Below are 26492 nucleotides of genomic sequence, written 5' to 3' on the forward strand. Positions count from 1 at the left end.
AGTATTTCCGATTTCCAATACTTTTACTTATACTCCACAACATCTTGGATCCAAATATTGGACTTTTACTTAGGGTGACCATTTTTGAAAACTGCCAAACCGGGACATTTATGCGGGGGGGCGGGGGCATTCCAGTGCTTTCCATGGTGCTGATTCCCACTGGGCCACAGATTTTTTTATCCCCAGTGGGAATGGGCCTTAAGACTTGGCCTTCAGCACCATGGAAAGCATATTACTCCACTACATTTATTTGAAAACTTGAGTTACTAATTAGGCCTACTTGGTAGATTTTGATTATTATTACAAAACATACATTAACGGTTAACCACAGCAATGGGACATTCTGCATGAGTACTTTTTCTTTTGGTACTTTGAGTACATTTTGATGCCAAATACTTTTGTACTTTTACTCAAATACATCTTGAATTCTGGACATTACTGGTATTTAGTATTTCTATGTTGTTGCAGTATTGATACTTTAACTCAAGTAAAATATGTGAGTACTTCTTCCACCACTGTAAATCAAGTAAATGTACTCATGTTATTGTTAGGTAATAACATGTGTAGGCTACATTGGGCAAGCTCTCATGCACTGCTTTCATAACAGCCTGGAAACCCTGGCTACGAACCAACGACGTTAACGGTTTTCCGAACAAAACGGAGAAAATCTCACCTTTCGCGGTGTTACAGGAACTTGGACACCGCATTTTATTTGGCCTCATAAACATGTATTTCATTGAGCATTTCATAAAAGTTCTTGTCGCCAAAGGCGACGCGTAAGCCGCCATGTTGTTTCAAAATAATACAACTTTATTGAATCACCTGAGAGAACTGATGCATTCATAATCAGTGATTAATCACGATTACATTTATTTATAGCAGCACGTGCAAATTGTCATTTTTGAGTCGTAACTTCCAGTATAATTTAACAATCAAATAATTGTGTTAAACAAGTCCTTCTTCAGGTTCTTGAATGAATGAGCTAGCCTGTCCGTTATTAGGACCACGTTCATTATTGCTGCGATCACACAGCGCATTAGAATCTGATTGGTCTATATTTTCAACGCTCCACATTTAAACCAATCATAAACGAATGCGCCTCTCTCAACTGGTTGCAAACAAAAAACAGTTATTTTCGAAATTGCAATGCATTCGTAATACAATCAATGTATAGGCCTTTAATGATTAGTGGTTAATCAATCCACGTAGAACTCAAATTAGTGTTTTATTGGCATTTTGAGCCAATTCTATCACATGACTGGAAACCAAATGGACCCTTACGGTCTCGAGAGTGTAAAAATTGAATCATATTCATAGGGGCACCTGCGTCCATTTGGTTCCATTTGAAAACCGTCATCAAGAGAACAGTGTTACAGAGATCAAAAATCGCCCGTAACCTGGCGCATATCAAACAGGCCAAGGGGACCTTGAACTGAAAAGGTTGAAGAATCACTGCCATATATATGTCAGTTGGTCAATGATTTTCAATTCAACCAGAGGTCCGGGGACCACCAGTGGACAGTGGTCCTTGGGGGAGGGGGAGTGGGGCTCAGATGCTGAATAAGGAATGGACCTTGATCAGGTGATATGAAAAAATGTAATGAAAAAATTACTGCTCTGTGTCAGTGTGGTTGTAAACAAAAACATGCCCCAGGTTGCCAGCAGCATCAGCTGAACGTCAGCTGATCGGAAGCGTAGCAGCCAGTGTGTGTGTGTGTGTGTGTGTGTGTGTGTGTGTGTGTGTGTGTGTGTGTGTGTGTGTGTGTGTGTGAGTGAGTGAGAGTGAGTGAGTGAGGCAACGATCGTGTGTGTGTGTGTGTGTGTGTGTATGACTGTGGAGGGGAGCAGCTAGCTTGCTAGCACTAGCACAGAGAAGGGGGGGGTGGAGAGAAAAAGGCAGACAGACAACATGATGGCTGCGGACACCATAGCCGATACGAGGAGGCTATTCACCAAGCCTCAGAACCTGAACGACGCCTACGGACCGCCGAGCAACTTTCTGGAGATCGACGTGAGCAACCCGGAGACGGTGGGGGTCGGCCGGACCAGGTTCACCACGTACGAGATCAGACTGAAGGTGAGCACTGAGCAGCAGTGAGCCAAAGGCTAGAAGGGAAACACTATAGCAATGGTGTGTGTGAAGTAACCGAGTACATTTACTCAAGTACCAGTACTCTTAAGTACAATTTTGAGGTATTTGTACTTTACTTGAGTGTTTCCAATTTACACAGTACTTTTACTTCGTCGCCACTACATCTCAGAGGCAAATATTGTAGGCCTACTTTTACTCCACTAAATGTATTTGAAAACTTTAGTTACTATGGGACATTGTGCACAATAAGTACTTTATCATGTTGGTACTTTAAGTACATTTGATACCAAAACTTTTACTCTTTTACTTTTAAGTTAAGACAAGACAAGACAGTATAGTACATTTTGAATTCCGAACTTCTACTTGAAACTGAGTAGTTTTTACATTGCAGTATTGATACTTTTACTCAAGTAAATAATTTGAGTGCTTTTTCCACCACTGAAGACTATTTAATAAATAAAAATGAAAAAGCCCTGCTTTTACACGTCGCCGTACGACGGTGTCGTGCGCCGAAAACGGCCGATCTACAAGCTCACAGCTCGTTGCGGACGCGACGCCGTGTGAGCTTGTAGATCGGCTATTTTCGGCAGCAAAGGACTGCTGTGTTATTCGCAGAGAGCATTTAGCTCGACTGAAAATGACAGTATTTTCAATGACGAGGGGAAAAAAAGTGTCGATCCAACGCATGTTGACATCAATCAATCACATGTCGAGCGACACTAGTGTGTAAATTAAGCCTTATCTTGCAAATTTAGCTTGCACTACTACTAGCCATTGTAAGCTAACTTGCTATAACAACTTTTTAACAAGTGAAAATGAGGGACATTGCAATGTTAGAATAGATATTCTAATGTCAGACAGCCTGAGCGTGTTTACAAAGTCCCAGCTGACAAATGGTCATTTTCTTGAGTAACGGTAATAGCTATTATGCTAACGGTTGCTAGTAGCTTCTGAGCAGTCGTGTATAAAGTGCTCACATTTGAACTGCAATTTAGAAATACTCAGAATTCAAAATGTACTTGAGTAAAAGTACAAAACTATTGGCATCAAAATGTAGGCTAAAGTATCACAATAAAAAAAAAAAAGTACAAATACCTCAACATTATTCTTAGTTACTTTACACCACCGATGATTTGAGAAATCAAACATGACTCTGCTTATTTATATACGCGGCTAATATAACAATATAATGTTTTTCATAACCTTTAGCTGAAAAGCTATCAAGCAAGTTATCTTTGCTGCTTCATCTTTTGTTTACACTTGTGGCTGCTGTGGTGTTGTGTGAACAGATCAACTGCACTATTAAAGTAGGTAATAACAGACTAGATCACTTTCAACCCAGAGTCAAAACCAACAAAGGGTCAAACTCTTTTTTTCTGCTATACCACCAAAATGTGGAAAGCCTTACCGAAGGCCATAAAGGAGTGTGGATCACTAGCATCCTTTAAAATTGCCCTGAAAAACCACTTACAGGCAGCAGCCATTCGCAACTGGTAAAAAAAAAACTAACCTAGCCCAACCCTACCCTCCCCTGCCCCTTCTTTGTATATACTTACTTACTTACTGTTTAGACTCTTTTTTTTTGTTCTCTCATTTTTCTTTTCTTTACATATCTACTGCATAGTACTGTGTTCTATTCGTCTGTCATTCAATATATATGAGATACTTAAATGGTTTCCTGTGGAAATAAGCTTAGTCTTTTCATGGATCTCCTTTTAGTAGACCTTGTAACAGTGAACTGTACCGTCATGAAACTGTACCTTTTCCTATGCAAACTTCTAATAAAGTCTTCAATCAATCAATCAAAGAAGATTGGGGTAATAACATTAGCAGCCACCTATCACCCACTATAGTATGTTCAGATCACAGGTAACTTAGTTCATAAACTTGCAAACCGTTTAAGATGATGAAATCCCAGCCACACCCTAGTTACTCACTGCAAAGGATAGATAATAGTATTTGTCACACACCATGACAACCTGATTTGGCATATGACCCAAAACTGAGTCCTCTCTTTACACACTTATGGGTTAGTTACTATACACTTATGGGTTAGTTACTATACATGTGTGTAACATGTTTGTGTCATCCTGACTTCATTATTCCACTACAAAATCTTAGAATGCTGTCCAGCATAGGGTGATTCATAGTAGATGGGGTGCATGAGCGGTAAAAGGCATTCGTCAGCTTGGCTGGAACTAAGAGACAGGATGTTGCAAGCTCCCTGGTCCTTCCTAGCCTAGTCCACCCCCCACGTTGCATTTCCTTCCCCCTGGTCAACAGTTGAAGAGGATATAGGAGAGCACACGTCTTCTCAAAGGAGATACATATACCGTAGTCCAGTGTTTCTCAAACTTTTCCATTTCAAGGTCTCCCCTCAACTCTGACAGTGTACAAATGGAACCAAATGGACCTGTTAGGGTCCATTTGGTTCCATTTGTACACTGTCAGAGTACAGACTTGTATGGGTCAATTTAGACCCCCAAGTCCCTGGAATCCACTTTGAGAACCACTGCCGTAGTCCATATACTCCATAATGAGAAGGTTCTTGCAAGGACCAAAATCCGTGTGTTTGATGATATGTAAAATATGTATTGTGTATGTTTTGGGACTCTCTTTATTACCAAACACTCTTTTGTAATCCTGCCAGTTACAATTTAACAACCTGAGGATCAGTTGGGGATACAAAATCAACTGGTCACTTTTTGACTTTGCTGTTACTCTACTAACCTTGCACCCAGTACATACAAAAGGTGGTCCTTGAATTAGGCCTGTCAAATCAAGTCTGCCTTGCAAATTCTCGCATAGTTCAATTTTACCCCCTGTAAACTTGCGCAGCAGCTGTCCTTGTAAGATCACAGTTCCATTCTAATCCAATACCGGCAATACTGTAGCTGAGTCAGGTTTAACCTGGTGTCACCAGGCCTTTCGCAATACCTCACACAGTGTCACTTTAATCGATCAAAATGAAAATGTAGGTCAAGTTGAAAGAGCAATCTGTGTGGTAATTACAGAATTTACCAGCCAAGTCTGTTGCAGAGAGATATTTGCACTCTGAGCAATCTAAAAAACCCTGTTTGGAAATACATCATGATCTGCATCAGAGCAGTAGCAGCTGTGTCCTGTCATTTCAAAGAAAAAGCTATCTAGAATGGAGCGTCAGAAAATTAGAATGGAGTCTCAGCTTACCACCATCCATTAGTAGACCTACACAACGCATCATCTGCGGGTTGTGAGCATGCAAAATGGTGTTGTACATAAGTGTTAAAGTCGACATTATTTGACTGAAAAATATGCCCAGATTGTGCAGAGTATTTTTGTCTTGTTATCCAGCCTTCCTTCAGAGTTCAATGCGACGTTGCTGCCGGAAGTAATTGGAAATGCATCAATAAAAGTTAGGGAGTTATAATCCATTTATGTAATCTTGTAAATTATTTGAGGGCACAAAGTGCCAAATGCGAGGGCAGGAAAGGAAGGCCATCAATTAAAACAATGATTTTAAGGCCATGGAAAATAATGACATTTTCAACACATAATATAACTATCGGTGGAATAAGCTGTTTAACTTTACAAGAAAATGTATTGGTATTTGTAGAAACTGAATCAAAAGTTCTGTGCTGTGTGGACTAATCAGAGTCACTGGACTCATTTGAAGATGATCATGGGCCGGGGTGGGGTTACAAATTCAGAATCTCAACAAAAGACACATTGTGTTTAAAAACTGTATTGGAGAAAACAGTAAAACAGCTAGGGCAGTGTGGGTGGGGCATATACTTTTTTTTTTAAAACTCCTGCCATGGTAGTCCATTCGGAAATTTGCTTAATACTGTATTACTATGTCAAGGGGAGACATGAGGCTCATCCGGGCATTCAAGCTCTACATGTCGCACAGGTACCAACGTCAAACACGTAAGGGTAGGGCTCCACCAAAAAGACGGTGTCGTGCCGGCGTCGGGCGGCGTAAAAAAATTAACCGGGGCAAATTTGAGTGTCCGACGTTGACGTTGGCAGTGGCAGTGATGTTGCTAGGTTTTCAATGTAATGGGTCCCGGGACCCACAGGTGGTCATTCAGATGGGTCCCAGAAATATTTTATCGGTCCTGCGACGACGCACGCATTATGTATCAACGGTGACAACATCAAAAAGGACTTTAATTTAAACAAATAGTGGCAAATAGCTACCTGTAGTTAATAAAGGACAGAGGCATGGATTTACAAGACAATCTCAATCATCTCATCAATAATGCCAGAACGCACAGCTGTGGAGACTCCACCACATGCAGCTCAGCTGGTGGAAGGATAGAGTTGTATGCATCCTGAGGATGCAGGGATGCTTACTTTAATGCGTCCTTTATTAAAAGTATGCGTCTGGGACGCAGGATTCAGGGCTAGTAGCATCACTGCAGTGGAGCACCCGTCATTGATTAAAACAGGAGTGTTCCCAGCGTTGATGATTTTATGCAAGCTCCATTGTTTTTGTTATTTCCATTAGAGAAAGGGAAGAAGAAGAAACTGGGGCAAGGGGAAAAGAGAGAGAGAGATCAATAACAATCAAGTTATAATAGTCTAGGTGCCCTGTGAGGGCAACCACACTAATGATCTACATATTTACACATGGTACCGTATATCCATCCGGTGCGGTACGTACCTGAAATAAGACAAGGTGCATGAACAATAGCAGTAGATGTACTGTACACGATGATATGCTATGGAAGCTAATTAACACAAGGCCGATTCTATAAATGTCTTCTAAATCCTAAACGTTTTCTGAAAAACGTAATGTTGCGATCGGTGGTGCTCAAACCTTTTCATGTAAGGACCCCCCAAATTATAATGTATTTGGCCGCCGACCCCCCCCCCCCCATCTCAAAATATTGTGTTCCGGGGACCCCCAGATGCAAAGATTTTCGTTAAAAATGTTTGCTTTAAGAAATATATTCAAAGATTTTTGCAAAGTTTCACGATTATTCAAAAATAGAAGGTACAAGTGCTTGCTTGTAGATCTGCTGTATTCGAATAACCAACGTTAAATTAAAAAATGACAAAGATGGCGTAGTACATGGGATTAAGCTGCAAGGTATCACTGTAACTGACTGACACTGGTATAATCGGCAGGTAGTCCTTGCCCGGCCACCGTCGCTGTGTAGGGTTTTGAACATTTAGTGACTGCGGTGATGTTTGTCCTTGATGGTGCTGGGCTTTGACTACACACTATTTCTTGTACAGTTCCTGACCTGGAGCTCACCTCCCATTATGCTCTCTGACGATCGCACCACTCGCTGTAGGTTTTTTTCTTTTCTCCTGCAGTACAGTTTCCATACCAGGGCCTCAACACAGCCTGATGGAACGCCTTCAACTGAGCTGTTGTAATATACCTTGAGGAAGCGGTGTCCTACTCCGAACTTCTTCAGGTGGCGGAGACAGTACAGTCACTGCTGAGCCTTTTTGCTCATGTGTGGTCTGTCTCTTCGCTCCTCCTCCATGTGTACTCTAAGGCAGGGGTTTCAAACTTTTTTGCCTCAGGGCACCCTATAAATATTTATTTTAATCAGAGACACCTCTACATTATAATTTTCACTCCCAGCACCTTAAATTTATAGAATATCATCGTTGTTGGGTGGAAACCTTGTATCTCCAAAACCTTTCTCTTTCTATTTATCATCTATAAAATGTACTAAACTAGTGAAAACAGCAGATCTACAAGCACACAACGCCTTGCATCGCAACATGACGATATTTTAGTGATTATGTTGTGAGGAAAACTTTGAGATAATAGCCATTTTGGTTAAAACTGACTAAAAATAACTGTACTTCAAGTTTAAAATGATACTAAATATTTCTTCAAGTGTCCAAATAAATTCCAAATATTATCAAATTATCTCTCGGCACCCCTGTACTGCCGTCGCGGCACCCCAGGGTGCCCCGTCACCCACTTTGAAAATCCCTTCTCTAAGGAACTTTAACTCACTGACCCTTTCCAGGCGCAAGCTCTCTGCACTACCTCCTGAAGTCTACGATCAGCTCCTTGGTCTTGTCGACGTTGAGGGCAAGGTGTTCACGTTCTCCCGACACTAGAATGCCAGTGAGTTGATCTCATCTTGATAGGCAGACTCGTCATTGACAATCCGGCCTATCACTGTGTTGTCTGCGTACTTGAAGATGGTGTTGGGAGTCCTGTGTGGCTGTGTTTACAGGGAGTAGAGGAGAGGGCTCGGAAGTTCGGAACGCATCCCTGGGGCGTTGTGAGCTTGTGGAGTTGCCATTGTTGGTGCGTGACCGGGCTTGCAACCAAGTTGTCAGAATAAGACAGGGGTGTCCAAACTTTTTTCAAAGGGGGCCACATTCAAAATATTAAAACACCGGGCCGACTATATCTCCTGACATACTTTTGGTCAGACCATAACAAACTCACATACATATGCATCGCATTTAAACAATTTTATTTAACTATCGTCATCAATATTTAATATCAATGGTCTTTTGTCAGGTGTGTGCTCTGAACTAAACAAAAATAACTCAGCCTTATTTCACATTACCAAATGTAACCAGACGTGCAAGGTAAAAAATACAATAAAATAGCCTTTCTTTGACCCCTTCAGAATGAGACAACAATCCTGACGAATTATACTCTGGGAAAATATTCTTGTTTGACAGTCCTGCCGTGCCGTTTATAATACAATTTAGGAATGAAGCCACAGGCCTTATAAAATTTGTCCTCAGGCCGCATTTGGCCCACGGGCATAAAAATGACTCGCCACTACTGATGTCAAATGAGAAGAAACTAATACAGTGTAGTTAGTAGGGTTCAAAATGATGTTTGAGAATTCCTTAAAAGATGGTGAAAAGAACAGTGAATGTGTTACTGCGTAAGTCTTTCTCTGTATGCGTCTGCCGCGGTTGTTACTGAGAAGAACTCTCTTGCATGACAAAATGAATACTTATGTTATATCCCCACGAGGAGGCCAGAACAGTTGAAGGTGGGTTTATGACAGGGAGAAATTATTCATTGAAACGAAAGAAAAGAAAAAAGTACTTATTAGCATTTGTTATTGATAATACTTTTGAAGACGGTGGAAAATTAGTTAATTTGACAGACCGGTTTTTAGTGGTTAGAGCAGTGAATCCCACTGGCCCACTTTCACCCCTGCATTTCCACACAATTGAAAAGCAATACAAAATTACATCACTTGCATCACAAATGCATAAGGAAGTGATGTGACAGTATAATATAATTCAAGTGATTTTATTGCAAAAGGTAGGTCACGTTATTTATAGCTGCCTGCCAGTCTGTATGAATCAACCAACACATACAGGGGGACACAGTGGCAAGCAGTCAGTAGCGCAATCGCCTCACAGCTAGAAGGTCCTGTGTTCGATTCCCACTGGGGCATGTGTGTGGGCGCTGGGGGTGTGTTCTCTCCTCTGTGTCATCAGTGCCCATACAAGTAGGTCGGGAGTGGCTTATTGTCGGTATCAGCCGGTAACACGCGGGAGTCTGTCCCCGTTACAATGCGCTAGACCCCTGGGAGATGGACTGCTGAGGTGGAGCGCCAGCTCCCAGTACTTGCCGCACGACTTGCCAAGCTGTGCTACTCATACGCTGAGTTGGCGGTGCCCGGAATCGAACCCATGACCTTGCGGTACAAAGGCGAGAGCTCTACCGACTGAGCTACCCGGGCACAAACCATACCCGGGCCTTTCTGTGTGGAGTTTGCATGTTCTCCCAGTGTCTCCTAGGGTGGGAACCCTCACAAAAAACATGCAGTATTCCTCGTCTCTATACTGCCTCCCCCCAAAGATTTTGGCTGCCATGTTATCTGTGCTTAAATTGGCTGCTGATACCCAACATTACATAGGGCCTGCCCGCTTAATGTCAAGTATAAATGGGGCCTTTAGGGCCTGGACGGCTAGGGTAGCGGTCCGGGCACCTATAGGCTCCTAGGTCTTTAGTCGCACCATCACTACAGTTGGTACAATGGGCTCTTCTTCAGCTTACTTCACCTCTGGGTGAATTAGCACATCATTTAGGCACAGTACCGTCTATTTGAAATAATTTGAGCCGGAGTTTATAATAACATTCTTTTTAGCGATCATGATTTGATCTCCAAACTCCACCCCTACTAGTTTAAGAACCAGTTAGACGGTAGAACAAACAACGAACAAACAAAGTTATAGTGTTCCATATGAATTAAAATACTTTTCATGATTAGAGAAAAGTTTCCTGTCCAATACATTTCAGGATTGCTGTATTTTCCATCTGTTCTAGCTGTCATTAATTTGTTTAGTATTGATTGAGTTCTTCTTGATTGATTGAGTTCTTCTTGTTTTTTTTTATGTGTAGGCGGTTAGGCGCTATGGAAAAGTCTGAGATTGTCAGCAGTCTTCCCACTATGTATGATTGCCTAGGCTTTTCCTTGGTTTTCGTTTGTGGTGTGACTGACATCCCTGTGGTTAGTGGCCTGGAGCAATTCAATTGGTTAGCGCCCTCAAGTATTTATAGTTTCCTTACCTTTTTTAAGGATGGAAGAAAAAAGAAGCCGTCTCCAGGCATTAGTGTTGGATATAAGACTACTGTACTTGATTAGCGTGTAATAATTAGCATATGCGTGTAATCAGCATTATTGTGCGCCTCGTAACCCTCTGTGACCCTGCTTTGCATAAGAGCACAGAAGAAGAGGAGCATCCCTTACTTCTTAACAAACGTGGTGTCAACTTTGCTTCGATTCTCCTACTCCTCCTTTCTTCTCCTTTCTTTAGAGGCATTTTGCTGCAAGCGAAAGTGATGGGCATGATACCTAGGACTGGAATGCGTAGCACAGGCTTTGTTTGGGACTTTCTGTTAAACCATGCTTCTAATATCGGGGCACCAAATTTGAATGTATTTTCTTTTAATTATGCCATAAAATCTCTGTTTTATCACTTGGCTCCCAACCCCTTCAGCTCAGTTCTCACTGCACACCCACCCTCCCCAATCCATCCCAATTCAAGAGAGAGTCCTTACGTTCGTACCGAGTGAGTCTGCCTAATCCCTTCATTGAGAGGGGAGAAGAATGAATCGGGCCAGGGGGTGGGAGAAGCTGGACCGTTTGCTCCCCATCCTTGTCTCCCCACCCATGGGAGGGCAGAAAGCCACCCCCTCTCCCCCCCCTCCCTTCCCACTTATCTCCTTTCTCACCCAGCTGTGTGCAGTCAGTTGCCTTGTTTGTAGAATGGTTATCTTAGCCCCTGTGATGACTATATAGACCAGTCACGCATACAGTGGCACTCCTCTACAGGTGGAGGGTCTGTAGGGCTGTGGCTGTAACAATTCGTTTTGGTAAGATTATGGTAAAATAAGGTAATAAAGTACAAAAAACGCTGAGTAATGCTTATCAATAGCTGTCTCCCAAAAAAAGAAATCGATTACCCGTATTTTCCGGACTATAAGGCGCACTTAAAAGCCTTTAATTTTCGCAAAAAACTACAGTGCGCCTTATAGTCCAGTGCGCCTTATATATGGATCATTCATTGACATTGACATTCCCTTTAGCACAGCTCCATCTGTTGGATGCATAACGCAACGGTAGCGTCTATTATGTGCGCCTTATAGTCCGGTGCGCCTTATATATGGAAACAGTTTGAAAATAGACCATTCATTGACAGTGCGTCTTATAGTCCGGAAAATACGGGTAGTATGTTTACCCAGCATTTTTAATATTATGCAAAAAAGTAAAAGACAAAAAATGGATTCAATAGTGAAGTTGTAAAGAGCACATTTTAGATTTTTTTTTTAAGTATCTAAAAATTATTAGATAATATTTTAATTAAAGTCATACTGTGTAACTTGTCCCTGCAGCGTTAATTTTCGAGCGCACTTCCCTAGATAGTTATATTAATAGTTGTATTGACGTATTAACGGAGCTATGGGAGGCATCGCTTAACTCATTTACTACAGAATTATTTAACCAAACTACTACCCACATAGCAGCTATTTTTTGTCCAGAATGGGTGTTTTCCTGCAAAATGTGACATGGGAGCCAATGGAGATTCGTCTTTTTGATCACACCTACTTTTGTTTCCGTTTAGAGACCGGATCTGATTCCTTTAAAGCAGATGAGCACCATTGTGATTTTTAACTAAATTAAATAAAAAATTAAATCTGTCATATCTCATCATTGGTAGTGGGTGAGTTAAAAGACTACACAAATGAATGTTACACTATATGATTTTAATAGTTTTACCCCTGGATTTTAGCATACCATAAGAAAATCTTGTGAATCTTTTTTTTTTTTTTTTTCTTTTTTCCGTTTTACTGTGCAAACTCTGATGTTTCTCAAAGTTACCACATAGTTTGCGGCAAGGGTTGATGGTCATATGAGAGGCTTCATGGCCCTCTGCAGTCATTTTATTGTCACATGACCAATTTGACACACCAAAGCCAACTGGTTATATATAGGGGGTGATCTAGATGTCATACTATGCGACATTTTTGTCTTGTGTTGTGCACATTTTAGGTCTAGGTTATAGACTGTCAACCATGAGTAGCAGGTTGAATTAAGTATTGATCCCCCCTCCCCTTACCCCCCACTCATATTTCTCAGCTAAAAAGGTCATTCCTCGCAGTGGTAGTATATAACCTTAATGCATTTCTTTTCACTTTGTGGGTTTGAGAGAGGACTCCACTCATCTTGCTCCTAAAAGCATATCGTTGGTTTTGAACTCTGCATACAGTGGAAGGAAAAAGCATTATTGGGCATTCTTGTCTTCTGCTGCTGGCTTCCATCCCCTCTAAAGGGCACACTCAGGAGAGGGAACTTTGGGATCTCACTTTGTTTATGGACAGGAGCACATAAAAAGCTCTTATAGTACTCTCACTCTCACCCCTCCTCTATACTCCCATGGCTTCTCTCCTTCTTTCTCCCTTCCATTTGGGGGTGGAGGTGGGGTTGTTTGGTCATTAATAAAACGAGGACGGTTTTTGGGTAGGGGGGGTTTGGGGTGCTGCAGGGGGGGGGGGGGGGGGGGTTGTCAGGCACAGTCAAGTGTAATCCAAAGTCTACAGCATCCTCTCCGACAACTATTTTAATGGAAATAGGGAACATATTGTATCAAGGCTACCATATCCTACTTGAAATGACAGTATCAAAAGTGGGAGTTGATACTATGGCAACAAAGCAGCTTTTTGTCAGCTAGGCGAGTCGAGGAAGGGGGGGACCGTTGGGCTACAAGGGCCAGCTAGCCAGCGAGCGAAAAAGAATGAAAGAAAGCGAGTACACGGAGAGAGAGTAGAGTGAAAGACCCACAGCCCCATCGCTTTTGTTCCCTCTGTATATGTATTTTTTCTCCTTTTGGAATACGATGCAATGAGATGGCGTTGTGTTGCCATTTTTAATACCATTATTCTGAAAGGGGGAATCATGGGAGGGGTAAGAAGGGGCCATGCGGGGTTAAGGATGCTCACTCTCAAACTTGACTTAATCCATCCTGCTAAAAGCTAATGCATCGCAGCATCGGCGACCGTGAACCATTCTCACAGGAGATGAGTGATCTTGCCCCCCCCCCCCCCCCCCCCTCTCTGTTCGTCTACATCTTTCGCTTTTTCTCTTCTGGCACACGGGTTCTTTTCAGCCTGTCCTTAATGAGCCATATAGTATTGTCACCTTAAAATGATGAATCGCCTGCTTCTCTTATGCAGGGTTGGACTGTGCCTTTGTAACTAAGAGAACCCAGTAAAGGTCTGAATCTGATATGGAGGAGGTTTGCGTGTTGGCTTTCTCTCCCACACCTCTCTTATCACGTCATTTGTTTATAGATTATTAATATGGATTCATGTTATTATAGGTCTGCTATTTTCGAATGAATGAATTGGGTTTAATGAATATTTTACTATGTGCCCAATGCTCATGCTTATCCTCCTCTCTCGCACGGTTGTGTTCCTCTCCGCTCTGCTATAGCAAGTGAGTTGTACAAAGTGTGCCTTTTTAAACTGTTAAGAAAATGCTATGGCCGAGGAGGGGTGTGGGCCGGCCCTGTGTCCCCGGCACAATCGGTGCCAGAGCCGGTAACTGGAGACACCCGAGCCCTAACCTCTAACCAACCGTGAAGGGAACAGAGGCAAGGGAAATCTGATCTTTGACTTGTAGATCTCCCACGCACCGCCTTTTTAAACTGTGTGTGTGTGTGTGTGTGTGTGTGTGTGTGTGTGTGTGTGTGTGTGTGTGTGTGTGTGTGTGTGTGTGTGTGTGTGTGTGTGTGTGTGTGTGTGTGTGTGTGTGTGTGTGTGTGTGTGTGTGTGTGTGTCATACCGCTCCCTTTTCAATCCCACACTTTCGTTCCTCCCCTCGTGCTGTAATGCCAATCTCTTAATCATACCCTTTTGACTGAGAGAGGGGATTGAAAGGGCAGGTGACTTATTCTCTCCTTCCAAGCACCTTTTGTCAAGAGATGAGTGGCCCAGACCTGTGTGCGTGCGTGCGTACGTACGTGTTATCTGTGCACGAGCATGTTAGAATGCAATGCAGCGTGCGATCATTTATTATTTGTGTTAACTGTGCGACTGGTCAAACGTGTATACTTAACACCTGTGCAAGTGTGTGCCCGTGCATTTGTGTGTGCATGTTGTGCATGTGTGCTCTCTGGGTATGTACATGATCGGATTAGAGTCACGGCGGTGGCAGATTACCTGTAACCATGATCTGTTGTCATGGGGGGGATTAACTTTGCGGTGCTCCACACTGCGAGGTAACACGACGCAGCGGGCCGGCCCACGGTGAGAAGAGAGAGAGAGGAGGTTTAATGCAAGGGTGGTGGGGCAATAAAGCTAAGCTTAATCCACTTCTCCTGTGACCTGAGTGAAGGGGAGGGGGAATGGAGGGGAGGGTGGGGGGGTTCATTGCCAGCCTCGCCTCGGGGAGAACTCGACAACTTGAAATGAGAGGGGAGGTGGCAAAGAAATGAGGCATTAAGCAAACGCTAAAAAAGATTGAGATTGAGAGGGTGGCAGACTGTGTCGGAGAGACGGATGGTGGGATCATGAACAGAGGGCTACGTGTCCGTAAGTTGCCTTAGCTAGCACTCAAAATCAGTCTAACGGCCGCTGAAATGCCACCTGTGGCTTGGTGCCCTATGGCGCCCCAGGCAATTGCCCAGCCCTTCTGCCGGTGCTGGGGTCCCTGATCACATAGGAATACATGATCATTTAAAAGAACCTAGGGATGTTTTTGCCGTCCTCTAGTCTAAAGGACCACTTCACCCAATTTCATCCCATCTTCATACTAGTAAGAAGCCTCAGGGTGACATGTGACCTCGGCCTTGGCCATCTGGCCAGTGATGTACTGTATATCAGACCAGTTACCCATAATTATGGAGACTCCTGCATGATAGTCAACAATGTTGTGTCAAAACATGCCCATATATGGGCATTACCAAATATGGGCATTCCCAGATACAGGTATGTCCTTAATATTGATGACATGGGGAGAGTTAGGGCCTGGGTTTGATGCCTGGGGATCTCCATATATGGGCATAAGGGGGTACCCTAACAGGGCATCATCTGGGAATGCCCATAATGTATATGGACATTTTATTTATTTTATCCTTTATTAATATATATCCATACATATATGGACTCAGTGATGTTGCTAGGTTTTCAATGTAATGGGTCCGGGAACCCACAGGTGGTCATTCAAATGGGTCCCAGAAATGTTGTATGAGTCCCCAATAAAATGTTTTCGAGCGCTGTGAGCTTGTTGTAGATCAGCTATTTTCAAAATGTTTGCCTATTATATTTATTTTACAATTTGGCTAATGTTTGAACTAGTGTTAGAATTAGGATTTCTAACTACACTAGGCTACAGACCCCCATTTAATTGTATTTATATCACCCCAATTTATAAATCCACGTCAGCAGCCAAAATAAAAAAATATTTTGCTACTATGTCCGAAACACTTTCTCCTTTGCCACAAGCGTTCCCAACGCAACTGCCTGTGGTAACGAGCCTTGGCTCGATGGAGAGCTGTCTGTTACAACATACGCCATCTAAGTTAACTTTTTATGTAGCCTAGGCATAATTTTTTTATAAGACGGGCAATATTATATCCTGTTAATTAATCACCACATTCGAGAGAGGGAGGCGACTCGTGCTGAGTGTTTTTCATTCAGCCAAATCCGTCTCACTTCAAAATGTATCGTTTGACTGGCTGGTGGTGATGTATAAATTAATTGACACAAGGCTATTTATTATTATAAACATAGCCTACTCGTGTGGATGATACATTTGACTTTGGTCAAGGGAATTCTCTGTCTCTGTCTCTGTCATGCTCCGCTCCGCTCACATGCTCTGTCTCCATTCTCTCCAACTATTCCCTGAAGCGAGGGACCGCTCAAGTCTCCCTCAAGCAATTGTTGGATCGTGATAAGTCCTTTCTCTTTCCATACTCTGAAACCCGAGTCCAGTTTGCTTGGTAGAAAGCCCTAATTCCTTATCTATTCTAGTGGCTCTTGATATTGATTAAGACGGCTTCAATTGATTCCTCACCAAACTTTATAAATACAACTCATCCATTCATTATTCAACCTGAGATTATTCCATTATTAAGCTCCAGAGAAGCCAATGACTCAAGAGGAACCTGTGGAAATGAATTTCTCTCCAAATCTAGCCACTTTGTATCGTCGTCTTGTTTTATTCCTTGGACTGTTGGTTTTTGATAGTTCAAATTACAAATTAGTTTGATCTCCTCCATTCACTACAGCTGTGTTTATATCTGAAAGCAGTAAAGCATTTCACATGTGTCACATTGCATTCGGTTTCCAATTCCCATGAACACAATGTGTCATCGTCAGTTGTCAGTAGTAGTGCCAGATGTATCATTTTCATTTAACATTTTTACACTTCATTTTCAATATGAACAACATGACCATGAATATGAACCTGGGCCCAACCCGAATCCTGACCATCAATTTGTGAATATGCGTCCAACCCTGGGTTGACGAGGTGCAGCAGAGCCATAATTTGAGAGACTGAAGAGTGGGCAGACTATAGAGAAGAAGGCGTTCGAGTTTTCCACATTGAAAATATTTTCAAGGAGGCTCAAGGGCGACCATCTGACTTATTGTCAGAATGGGGGACCATGGCCACTGTTTAGACAGCTTCTGTTCAGTTAATGATCCATAGAGCAGATAAAACTCCTTTCGGTTTTCTTTCCTCCTGATCCATAATGACTACCCCTGCCTCTCTCCTCTCCTCCATTCAGCCATTTACTCAGTTGTCAAGTTAACTCTCCATGTCTTTTACACACATTTAGTCTATCCATCGATCAGTCTACATGCATGCGCATGGCTCGCAGGTTGCATGCTGCAGCTGCAGCACCCACTCGCTCGAGCACTCGGCACTTGTGGCTCCTTCTCCTGTGAATTCTGACCTTCTGTGATTGTGTTCCGCCAATGAAATGTTTTTTCTCTCTCTCTCTCTCTCTGCTCGTTTGTATATTGTCAGCTGATGGCCATGTGCTGTCAAGACTAGTGAAGAGGTTTGGCATTGTGCTCTAATGTGCTGTGCGCTTCATTGTTCTCCATCAATGTCAAAACATCTTCAGTTTTTAATATGAAATTCACTCTCAAGTGCTTCAACTTACGTACACAATTGTACTTGAACACACACACACACACACACACACACACACACACACACACACACACACACACACACACACACACACACACACATACAGTAAAGTGCATTTGACCTTGGTGAAAACCATATGAGAACCTTTTTTCACCCAAAGATTCTTTTCTTTTCATTATTCAGTAAAGTTGGATTTGAATTGATTTTTGGGACTCAAAAGCAGACATTTCAAATCAGTTGGCTACATGAAATTGGCATAATCCTGCCCTCCAGGCTTTGCTTTCATTCATTCTGTGACATAAAATGACCATCATGTATTGGTTCCTCCTTTCCAATATTGATGGGTGACCTTAGTGTCAGGAATGGTTCGGTTTTTTGTATTTGAGAGAAAATACTTTCCACCATGTTTGAATGTAAGGGAAGGTCCGGGGAACTCTTCATTAAAAGAACTTGAATTAAAAGCACTGGCATTGAAGAAAAACTCGACTATTATGTTCATCAATGGATCCGTGAAGAACTACTGTATTTTCAACCACTTGTTTTACCTAACTGCTGTACCAACTCAGATCATCTGAGTTTTTGGGGAAACATTACATTTGGGGAACATATTCACTGTCAAACAGTGTAATGAGCCGCTGCCTAGTTTTTCAAATAAACATGTGAAGTTGTGAACATATTTTAATTCCCTTTTGTCCACTGGTCAACTTTGTGTGTTTGGACAGACCAACCTGCCCATCTTCAAGCTGAAGGAGTCTCGTGTGCGGAGGCGATACAGTGACTTTGAGTGGCTCAGAGCAGAGCTGGAGAGAGAGAGTAAGGTAAGCCATAGTTCAAACTGCTCATCATTTTGCCCTCTCAGTTAATACATTAACCTTTCACTAGATTTATTTTTCAGAATTGACAGAATTTAAAAATTCTATGAATTTGAAACATGTTTAACTACGGTAAGCAAGTGACTATCACTGTACTGTTGTTGAATTTAAAACATAATTGTACTGTATAAGCTGTACAATTGTTTTTGTTTAGTTTTTTTCTTTAATTTACTGGTATTTAATGGCTATTCAAATGGTACTGGATAAAGTTCCCCCAGTACCACCCCACAGGTACTAGGGGGTTTGACTCTTCTGAGTTGCCTCCAGCTTGGCTGGGCGTCCGTCCATACGAGCACAATTGGCCTTGTTCGTGGGAGTGAAGCCAGGGCAGGGAATGCAGTTATTGTTTCAGTGTCACTGCATCAGTGACTCCGACAGTTTGTTTAAGGTCGCCTTAGGGGTGTTGAACGGTGAGGAATAGGGTGTTTCTCCACACACACTATATCCTCCCAGTGAGGCTCCTCACTGACAGGGGAAAAGAAGCAGCAGGTGATTCTATGTGTATCAGAGGAGGCATGTAGTCCCTAGGACCAACCAGTTTGAAGATTAACCAGAAAGAGCCAGCAGTAACAAGACTACTCAAGTGTGTGGGGAATTTGGGAATGGAATAACTATACTAAATTGGGAGGAAAAGTGGAATAATTTGCATAAAATGAATAAGAAGAAACATAAACCACATCCGTACAGCTCTTTGGTTTCTTTTCCTCCAGGTTGTTGTCCCTCCTCTCCCCGGCAAAGCGCTATTCCGCCAGCTCCCATTCCGAGGAGATGACGGTATATTTGATGACTCTTTCATCGAGGAACGGCGTGGAGGCTTGGAGCAGTTCCTCAACAAGTGAGTCAACTAACTTGTGCTTTAGTTTATTTTCATTCTAGCTTACACGCAAGTGGAGCGTCTTGTCTCATCGATACATTCTTTTTCACTTTGTGAACAATTAAACACTTTTTGTATAATGGGCAGCAAACACAACTTTGTCACTTCTTTTCGTATTGTTAACAGACTGAACCCAAAGGGAAGGGTAAACCTTCTCTCTCATTCTCCTCAATTCTCTTTCATAATTACCTCGTACAAGATGAGAACTGCCAAAGAGGACACAAGTGCGCACCCCCTGCAACATAATTTTTCCCACATTTGTTTTAGTGTTGATGTGTAATTTATGATAATTGCAGCTCAAATTACAGCGCACGGTTCCTTGAGGGATGGTGTGTGCACCTCTGCTTATTTTTGATCCAGTATGTCTTCATTCTTCACTGTCGAACAATAAAAGTTACAGTGGGACTGTAATTATTTGCTTTGATTGCAGACTTGGCCATTATCTTTGTTTCATGTGCAAATGCATCAGCGTTGCCTGTTAGAATCTTAAGTGTGTGTAGACAGTCGAGAAAATAAAGAAATCCACAAATAGATTTCTTTTCTTTTTTTTATAGAAGCTGAGAATGTGTTTGTAATTAAAGATATTTTCTCCACTACGTCCTGTGAATGAAACACTAGTGTTGATCATATCATTGTTCAGACTTAATAGCGGCCAAGCTGGCTGAGGGTGTTGTTTAATCTGTGATTGAGAGCATTGTGAGGGGGAAATCTTTTGGAATGGTAAACATGATTATCGCCACACTACAAATGAGGAGGAGGGAGAACTGTCACTTTTCAATTAGGGAGTTTAGACTAAATGCATTCTTCAACTGAAGAAGTTGTGTTTGCATCCTTTCTCCTCCTCCTGAGAAAGTATAGGACATCAAGATCTGAACTTGTCCTCGGGGTCAGAATTGCCAAAACTTATTGAGTCAGGTTAATTTGGTCCTTGAAGATGATGGTGGGTAAATTAAAATCTCCAATGAACAGACTTTAATGTTATGTGAATTGTGAACTGTACTGTAAGTGCCTCCTTGAGAGTGCTTTCCCCTGTCTTAAATATTTCCCATTTAAAGGTTCAGCTGGGTTTAGTGCAGTTCAGATTTGCAGGTAGGAAACATTTGCCATTGTGAAAGATTTGCCCTTGAAAGATTAATCTTAGAGGTCTCAGGTGCACTGGTTCGGTCTTGTTATGTTCTACTGTATCTTCTGATGGGAGCTTCTAAAAGCCTTGTGGAATTAGCTTAACAAGGGGGCAATCCAATCCTGATTTCTTGGTATAGTTGCATAGATTTTTTGATACTGTTAACCAGTCCCCTACAATAATTGGGGTGCACAGTACTACCAGGTCATTATATTAAAGAGAAAAAGAAGAGAAAAAAGCTGGAAGCTATAATACAATTGTAGTTGATCCAATGTTTTATAGGCTGTAACCCTAAACTAGAAAAGAAGCTTTTTATCCTAAATTAATGAAACATTACAAAATGTGTGAACCTTAAAGTACAGTTCCTTCACAGTATTGAGTAAATTAAGAAGCAGATGTTGTACTTGCTAATAAAACAAATTATCTATCATAGAAGCAAAACTGAAATACAATTTAGTTAGGGAATATTATCAGACATTCTGTTTCCCTCTGGGAATCTGTGACATCTGCTGAAAGTTGGGGTACCATTGACCTTATTATGAAGGGAAAAAAATACAAAAAGAAAATTTGCTTAAAGTAGCATGTTAGGGGATTTTGGTATTTTTCCCCGCTGCATAATAAGGTTATTGGCACCCCAACTTGCAGCAGCTGTTACAGATTCCCCTGGGGGAACTTAATTTCAATCTTTGTGAGTTATTACACACCTTTGCAAACACATTAGTGAATACAAATGTTGGTAAGGAATTTATTCCTAGATTATTCTTTTTGTATATCTCCTGACTAATAGAAATGTGTGTATGCCTCATAGGCACAACGCCTTTCCTAATTTATTAACACACCATTGAAACTCACTAGAGCTCATCCTTGGCCAAATCCTTACCCTAACCTTAATCACGCCAAGAGCATACCTTATCTTAATGTACTGAAAGTGCCTAAACGTAATACTCTTTATTAAAGAATCCAGCACATATTTTAAGGACACATTTTGTTTTTGTTTGAATGGCAGGGAAAGAGGAGTTTATTTGCACTCCCAATTTTAACCTCACACATATCCATCTCACTGCAGTGTACCATGAAGAACATAAGGGGAAAACACATGAACAACGGAACAGTTTTCAGATTGCTGTCTTTGAACTAGCTAATACCGAAGATGTCTGCTGTAATCCCATTTGCATTACATCACTTGCTGAACTTTTATGATGGTATTGAAATGGATACGTCATTATTTTGAGACACTTAAAGGAGTAGTTCACCCCCAAAATGACTTTTTTCCTATTGATTAGTCACGCCATGGACCCCTGACCCTAAATTTAACCCCATTGATTCTGACCCAAATGCATTTGGATCCCCATCCAGGGCCTTATTTGGGTCCCCATCCAAGCCCATGCATTTGGGTCCCCATCCAGACTCAATGGGGGTATATTTACTAAAATCAGTTTTTTCTTTTCCTTAGGAATGCGACGAAAACAAAAAAATATTGAACTCAAGTCTCCATGGTGTGACTAATCAATAGAAAGGTCATTTTGGTGGTGAACTACTCCTTTAAAGGTGCATTATAAATTATATTTTTGTAAAAAAAAAAAAAGAGAGGGAAAAAAATAGTCAATTGTCAATTATTGCTATAAAGTGTTTGTTCAGTAATTGTATTTTCAGGTCAGGATACAAATGTTATCCTTTCAGGCGAGAGAACTCGTAAATAACTGGAACACTAACATGAAGCTGATAAATGGTTACACTCTCCTGATTGGCTGAAATTGGCAATCTTTTAACCACAAAATATCATGTACACTACTGTGCCTTAAACCCTATATACTTAGACGATCGTGTTGCAACTGTTTGCCCATGACATGCCCAGAATAGGGATGCTAGGGTTATTATGTAGTTAAACTGTTCTAAAGACCAACCCTAGTGAGTGACTGCAAGTTCACTTTTATAACCCAAACAGGGGATGTAAAAAGAAAGGGAGAATAATAAAACAATAGGCAAAGTATTCCTGCAAGTGAAATTCATTTTATCCATTGCTGTGGTCATACTACATGACCACAACTTTGTCCCCCATATTTATTATCAGAAAATAATACAAAATATACAATATACGACTCATTTATTCATACTGTAACAAACTGTATTTACACATGCACTGAGCGGCACACTCAGGCAATGCTTGACCACTTAAACCCTATGGTTGACCCTCAGGGCTCACAAGTCACAACGTGTCACGTTTGAGCCATGTTGTGAGCCACGTTGTGAGCTTGTCGAGCTGCTATTTTCTTCTAAAGCTTTCCCCACAATACGGACGCTGGGGTTTAAAGAACAACTTTGGGTTTTTTTACAACAAGGGTTCATATATTTTAGATTGTAATTAGAGAAATGAAAAGGTGATATTTTGTCATTTATATACTTTGTTAGACAGTAGCTGACATGATATAAACATGCTATAAATGTGGTTGTGGCCACTGCTTTTATTACCATAGAACAAAGAGCAGGGCATGACATTAAGGCTTGTCCTATTGTCTGGGACAGCTAATAAATCTGTATGGACAAGTTCATTAAAAATGTACTTGTGCGTTCGACAAGTGGCTCTTCGTTTCACTTTTTCTAGCTGCTTTGTGCTGTATGCAGACTATGGGCTGCCTATACTATGGAGTGGAGGGGGCCATGGGCTGTCTTATTTATTTGTCAAATAACTATAATAACTAGAAAAATATTGTTCCTTCGAAACAATTGTGGGCTCGCTTCAAGCCGGAAAACAATGGCTATAAAAGTACAAAATGTCAAGATCGCAGGCAGTGCTCTCTTTGACGTTACTGACGTCAATGATTGGTCCATTTTGTTCCAAAAATGTGTTGTGCAAAAGTTGACCCGCTGGTGGCGCTATAACAGGCCAATGTGAGAAGGGTGGTATCTGTTCCTTGACCTATTGGGAATGTGCTTGCAAGATTTCACGCACATTGCAGGCTGTGTTCATGATTTGAGGTGTTTTTGGCTTTGGCCACTTTATCGCTGCTTGCAGCTATATTCATTATTATATTTTTTTTGTGTGTGTGCACTTCATAGGCATATTAGATAAAGGTCCTTAGATTGTGTGTAGAATGTTTCATGCAAATTGCAAAAAAAAAAATCCTAACGGGTTTAAGCGTTTCACAAACTGCTCAAAATGATATAGCGCCCCCCTTTGGCCAATTGGGGTAAGATTGGTTTTATTGATATTTGGACTAACACTCTACATCTTTGCCAAATGCCATGAACATGTTACTTTGCATGTATGATTTAGAGGCAGAAGAATAATTTGCATAAAACTGCAATATTCATTGAATTTATTTAAAAAAGCATGTTTCAATTTTAAAGAAATCCGATCTGACAGATCTTTAGATATCGGTCCAAAGTTCACGTAAAAAAAGTTTTGTGCACGTGGAGCGAAAATTCCAGAATAAAAGCGGGTTTACGCGTTTTACAAACTGCTCAATATGGCGGAAAATCGAAGGGCGGAGCTTACTTAACAACGACACAGATGTCTTCCGCTCGAGTCAAAGCACGCGTGTAACAAGTTGCATGTCTTCAAACAAAACGAGTCATGACTTATGCCCGTTTGAGGTTTGAATTTTCAAACGCTTCGTATAGCGCCCCCCTTTGGCCGATTGGAATAAAATTGGTTTCAGTGATACTTTGACTAACCCTCCACATCTTTGCCAAATGCCATGAACGTGTAACTTTGCATGTATGATTTAGAGGCCGAAGAATAATTTGCATAAAACCGCAATATTGATTGAATCATTAAAAAATTATATTTCACTTTAAAAAAAATCTGGTTGATCAATCTGACCGTATTGGTCCAAAGTTCATGTGAAAAAAGTTTTGTGCGCTTAACTCAAAAATCCCAGGAGGAGATAGATTTTTACTGTTTTTCATATTATTCCGAATTGTGGGAGACTTAAAGGTCAGAGGTCAAAAGTTAGAGGGTAAAAGTTGTTCGGCATGAGGAGACGCATAAGTGTATACAGGTTTCATGGCTGTATGTATAACACAGCATGAGCTATACCTGTTCAAAGTTCGCACTTTCGAAGGCTTCCTACAGCGCCACCATTTGGCCGATTGCTGTAAAAAGTAATAGCACACGTCGCCACTGTAAGCTGAACACATTGATGTTTTTATTTTCATTTTCTCACTAAGTATGTAGGAGTTGAAAGGTGCCAAAGTATTGAGGAAAACTTGATATAGTATATAAATAAATAAATAATGACAATATCTAAAGTGTGCTCGCCTTTAGGCGAGCCCACAAATAGTGACTTTTGTGCCTGGACAAGTGAATGGGAAATTTGCTTTGGACAAGTGCCTCAAAAAGTTAATGTCATAATTATAATGTGTGTGTGTACTTACGTTTTTGCTCTTGTTTTTTTTTTTTTCAGAGTGGCCGGTCACCCTCTAGCCCAGAATGAACGTTGCCTGCACATGTTTCTACAGGACGAATCTGTGGACAAGACCTACACCCCGTCCAAAATTAGACAAGCCTAAAACTAACGCGGTGGCTTTGTTTGGCCTGGTGTGGCTTGGCTAAGCCCAGCTCAGCCCCGCAACCCAAAGCTCTTTCTCAACTGCTAAAAGAAAATCCTCTGAAACCACACAAACACTTCAATGATCTTCCCTTTTTTCCAGGCACCTGTCCCTCCTTCCCCTTTTGATTAGCGATGCCAACTATAGTGCTTGTTTTTCACCTTGTAATTTGACCCAGTTAAGAATGTGTGACATGTTATAATTGTGGTTGAAAATAATTTATAATCATTTCTGTTTTGGTCTGGAACTGCCACTAACATGGGTGTTTTATGTATTTATCAGTGAAGTATGTTTGTATGTATTCATTTATAGAGTAACATGAAAAGAATGTTCCACGTATGCAAACCTTGAGTAAATGCCACAATACTTTACTTTCCATATAATATATATATCCAACTGGAATGTTGCTCACCATAACTGTGACCTTAGCACACACGTCTGGATGGTCTCTGCCATGTAAATCTCACATTGTATTTGGCCCTTTGTTTAAACTGAAGTAAGTGTGTGTGCGTGTGCGTGTGCGTGTGTGTGTGTGTGTGTGTGTGTGTGTGTGTGTGTGTGTGTGTGTGTGTGTGTGTACTGTACACCAACCAGCACCTCTCCTATAATCCTATAATGATTTTCTAGCGAGTAAAACAATATATACACAGAGGGAAACGCAGTATTTGTACTGGCTGTGTGCATTTTGAGATTTATATACTGCTGTGCCATTTTTGTTTTATTTTGACAATTTTCCAATAAAACAGGTCAAATGCATTCATGTATAAGTATATAAGCTGTCATTGATCGATGATCCTCACCATCACTGTCCTGTATTGCACATACTGCACATGAGAACTGCTACACTACAGTAACTCAGTCACATGCCTAATCATCATGTTTATATGGATGAACATGGCAATGTGTTGTCTGACTACCCTGGGAGTTTCAGCTTCAGAGATGGCAACACTGTCCTGCGTTGTGGGTTTTTCTTTTTAATGTTTTCATGAGATCATTGGAGCTGTATTCAATTTGAAATATGTGATCATTTGTGGCACAAGCAAGGTTTATTTTCCCCCTATGTAATTCCCCCTCCCAAGTCATATTTTTTCTATAAAACTTGTTTCAACACAACAGCTTGCATTTTCATTACGTAGGTTATATTCAAGACACTTTAATTCAACATATTTAATGTCCTAGCACTTCATTACACATTTCAAAGAATTATAACTTCCACTTTGTACAACAGAATAAAAATATTACAGCCCATAAAACTGTTCCAAGTGCTGAATATCCAGTGTTAGTGTCTAACATGACAAAGTACTGTAGACATTTACATTTAATGCTGTGTCTTGGGTGGGGCAAAAAAAAAGTAAACAGACACCACCTTCAGGTAGCT

General features: G+C 41.2%; 1 protein-coding gene across 1 annotated transcript; it reads left to right on the forward strand.

Annotated features, from left to right (window-relative positions):
* The first annotated feature begins 1662 nt into the window (after positions 1 to 1662).
* snx3 (sorting nexin 3) lies at positions 1663 to 26227 on the forward strand. Its single transcript, XM_080744063.1, has 4 exons — positions 1663 to 2077; positions 18417 to 18512; positions 19277 to 19401; positions 24970 to 26227. The coding sequence occupies exons 1-4, from the start codon at positions 1910 to 1912 to the stop codon at positions 25073 to 25075; spliced, it is 495 nt and encodes a 164-aa protein (XP_080600189.1). The 5' UTR covers positions 1663 to 1909; the 3' UTR covers positions 25076 to 26227.
* The last annotated feature ends 265 nt before the right edge of the window (positions 26228 to 26492 follow it).

The sequence above is a fragment of the Nannobrachium achirus genome (genome assembly GCF_963921795.1).
Source record: "Nannobrachium achirus genome assembly, chromosome: 16".
Taxonomy (NCBI): Eukaryota; Metazoa; Chordata; class Actinopteri; order Myctophiformes; family Myctophidae; genus Nannobrachium; species Nannobrachium achirus.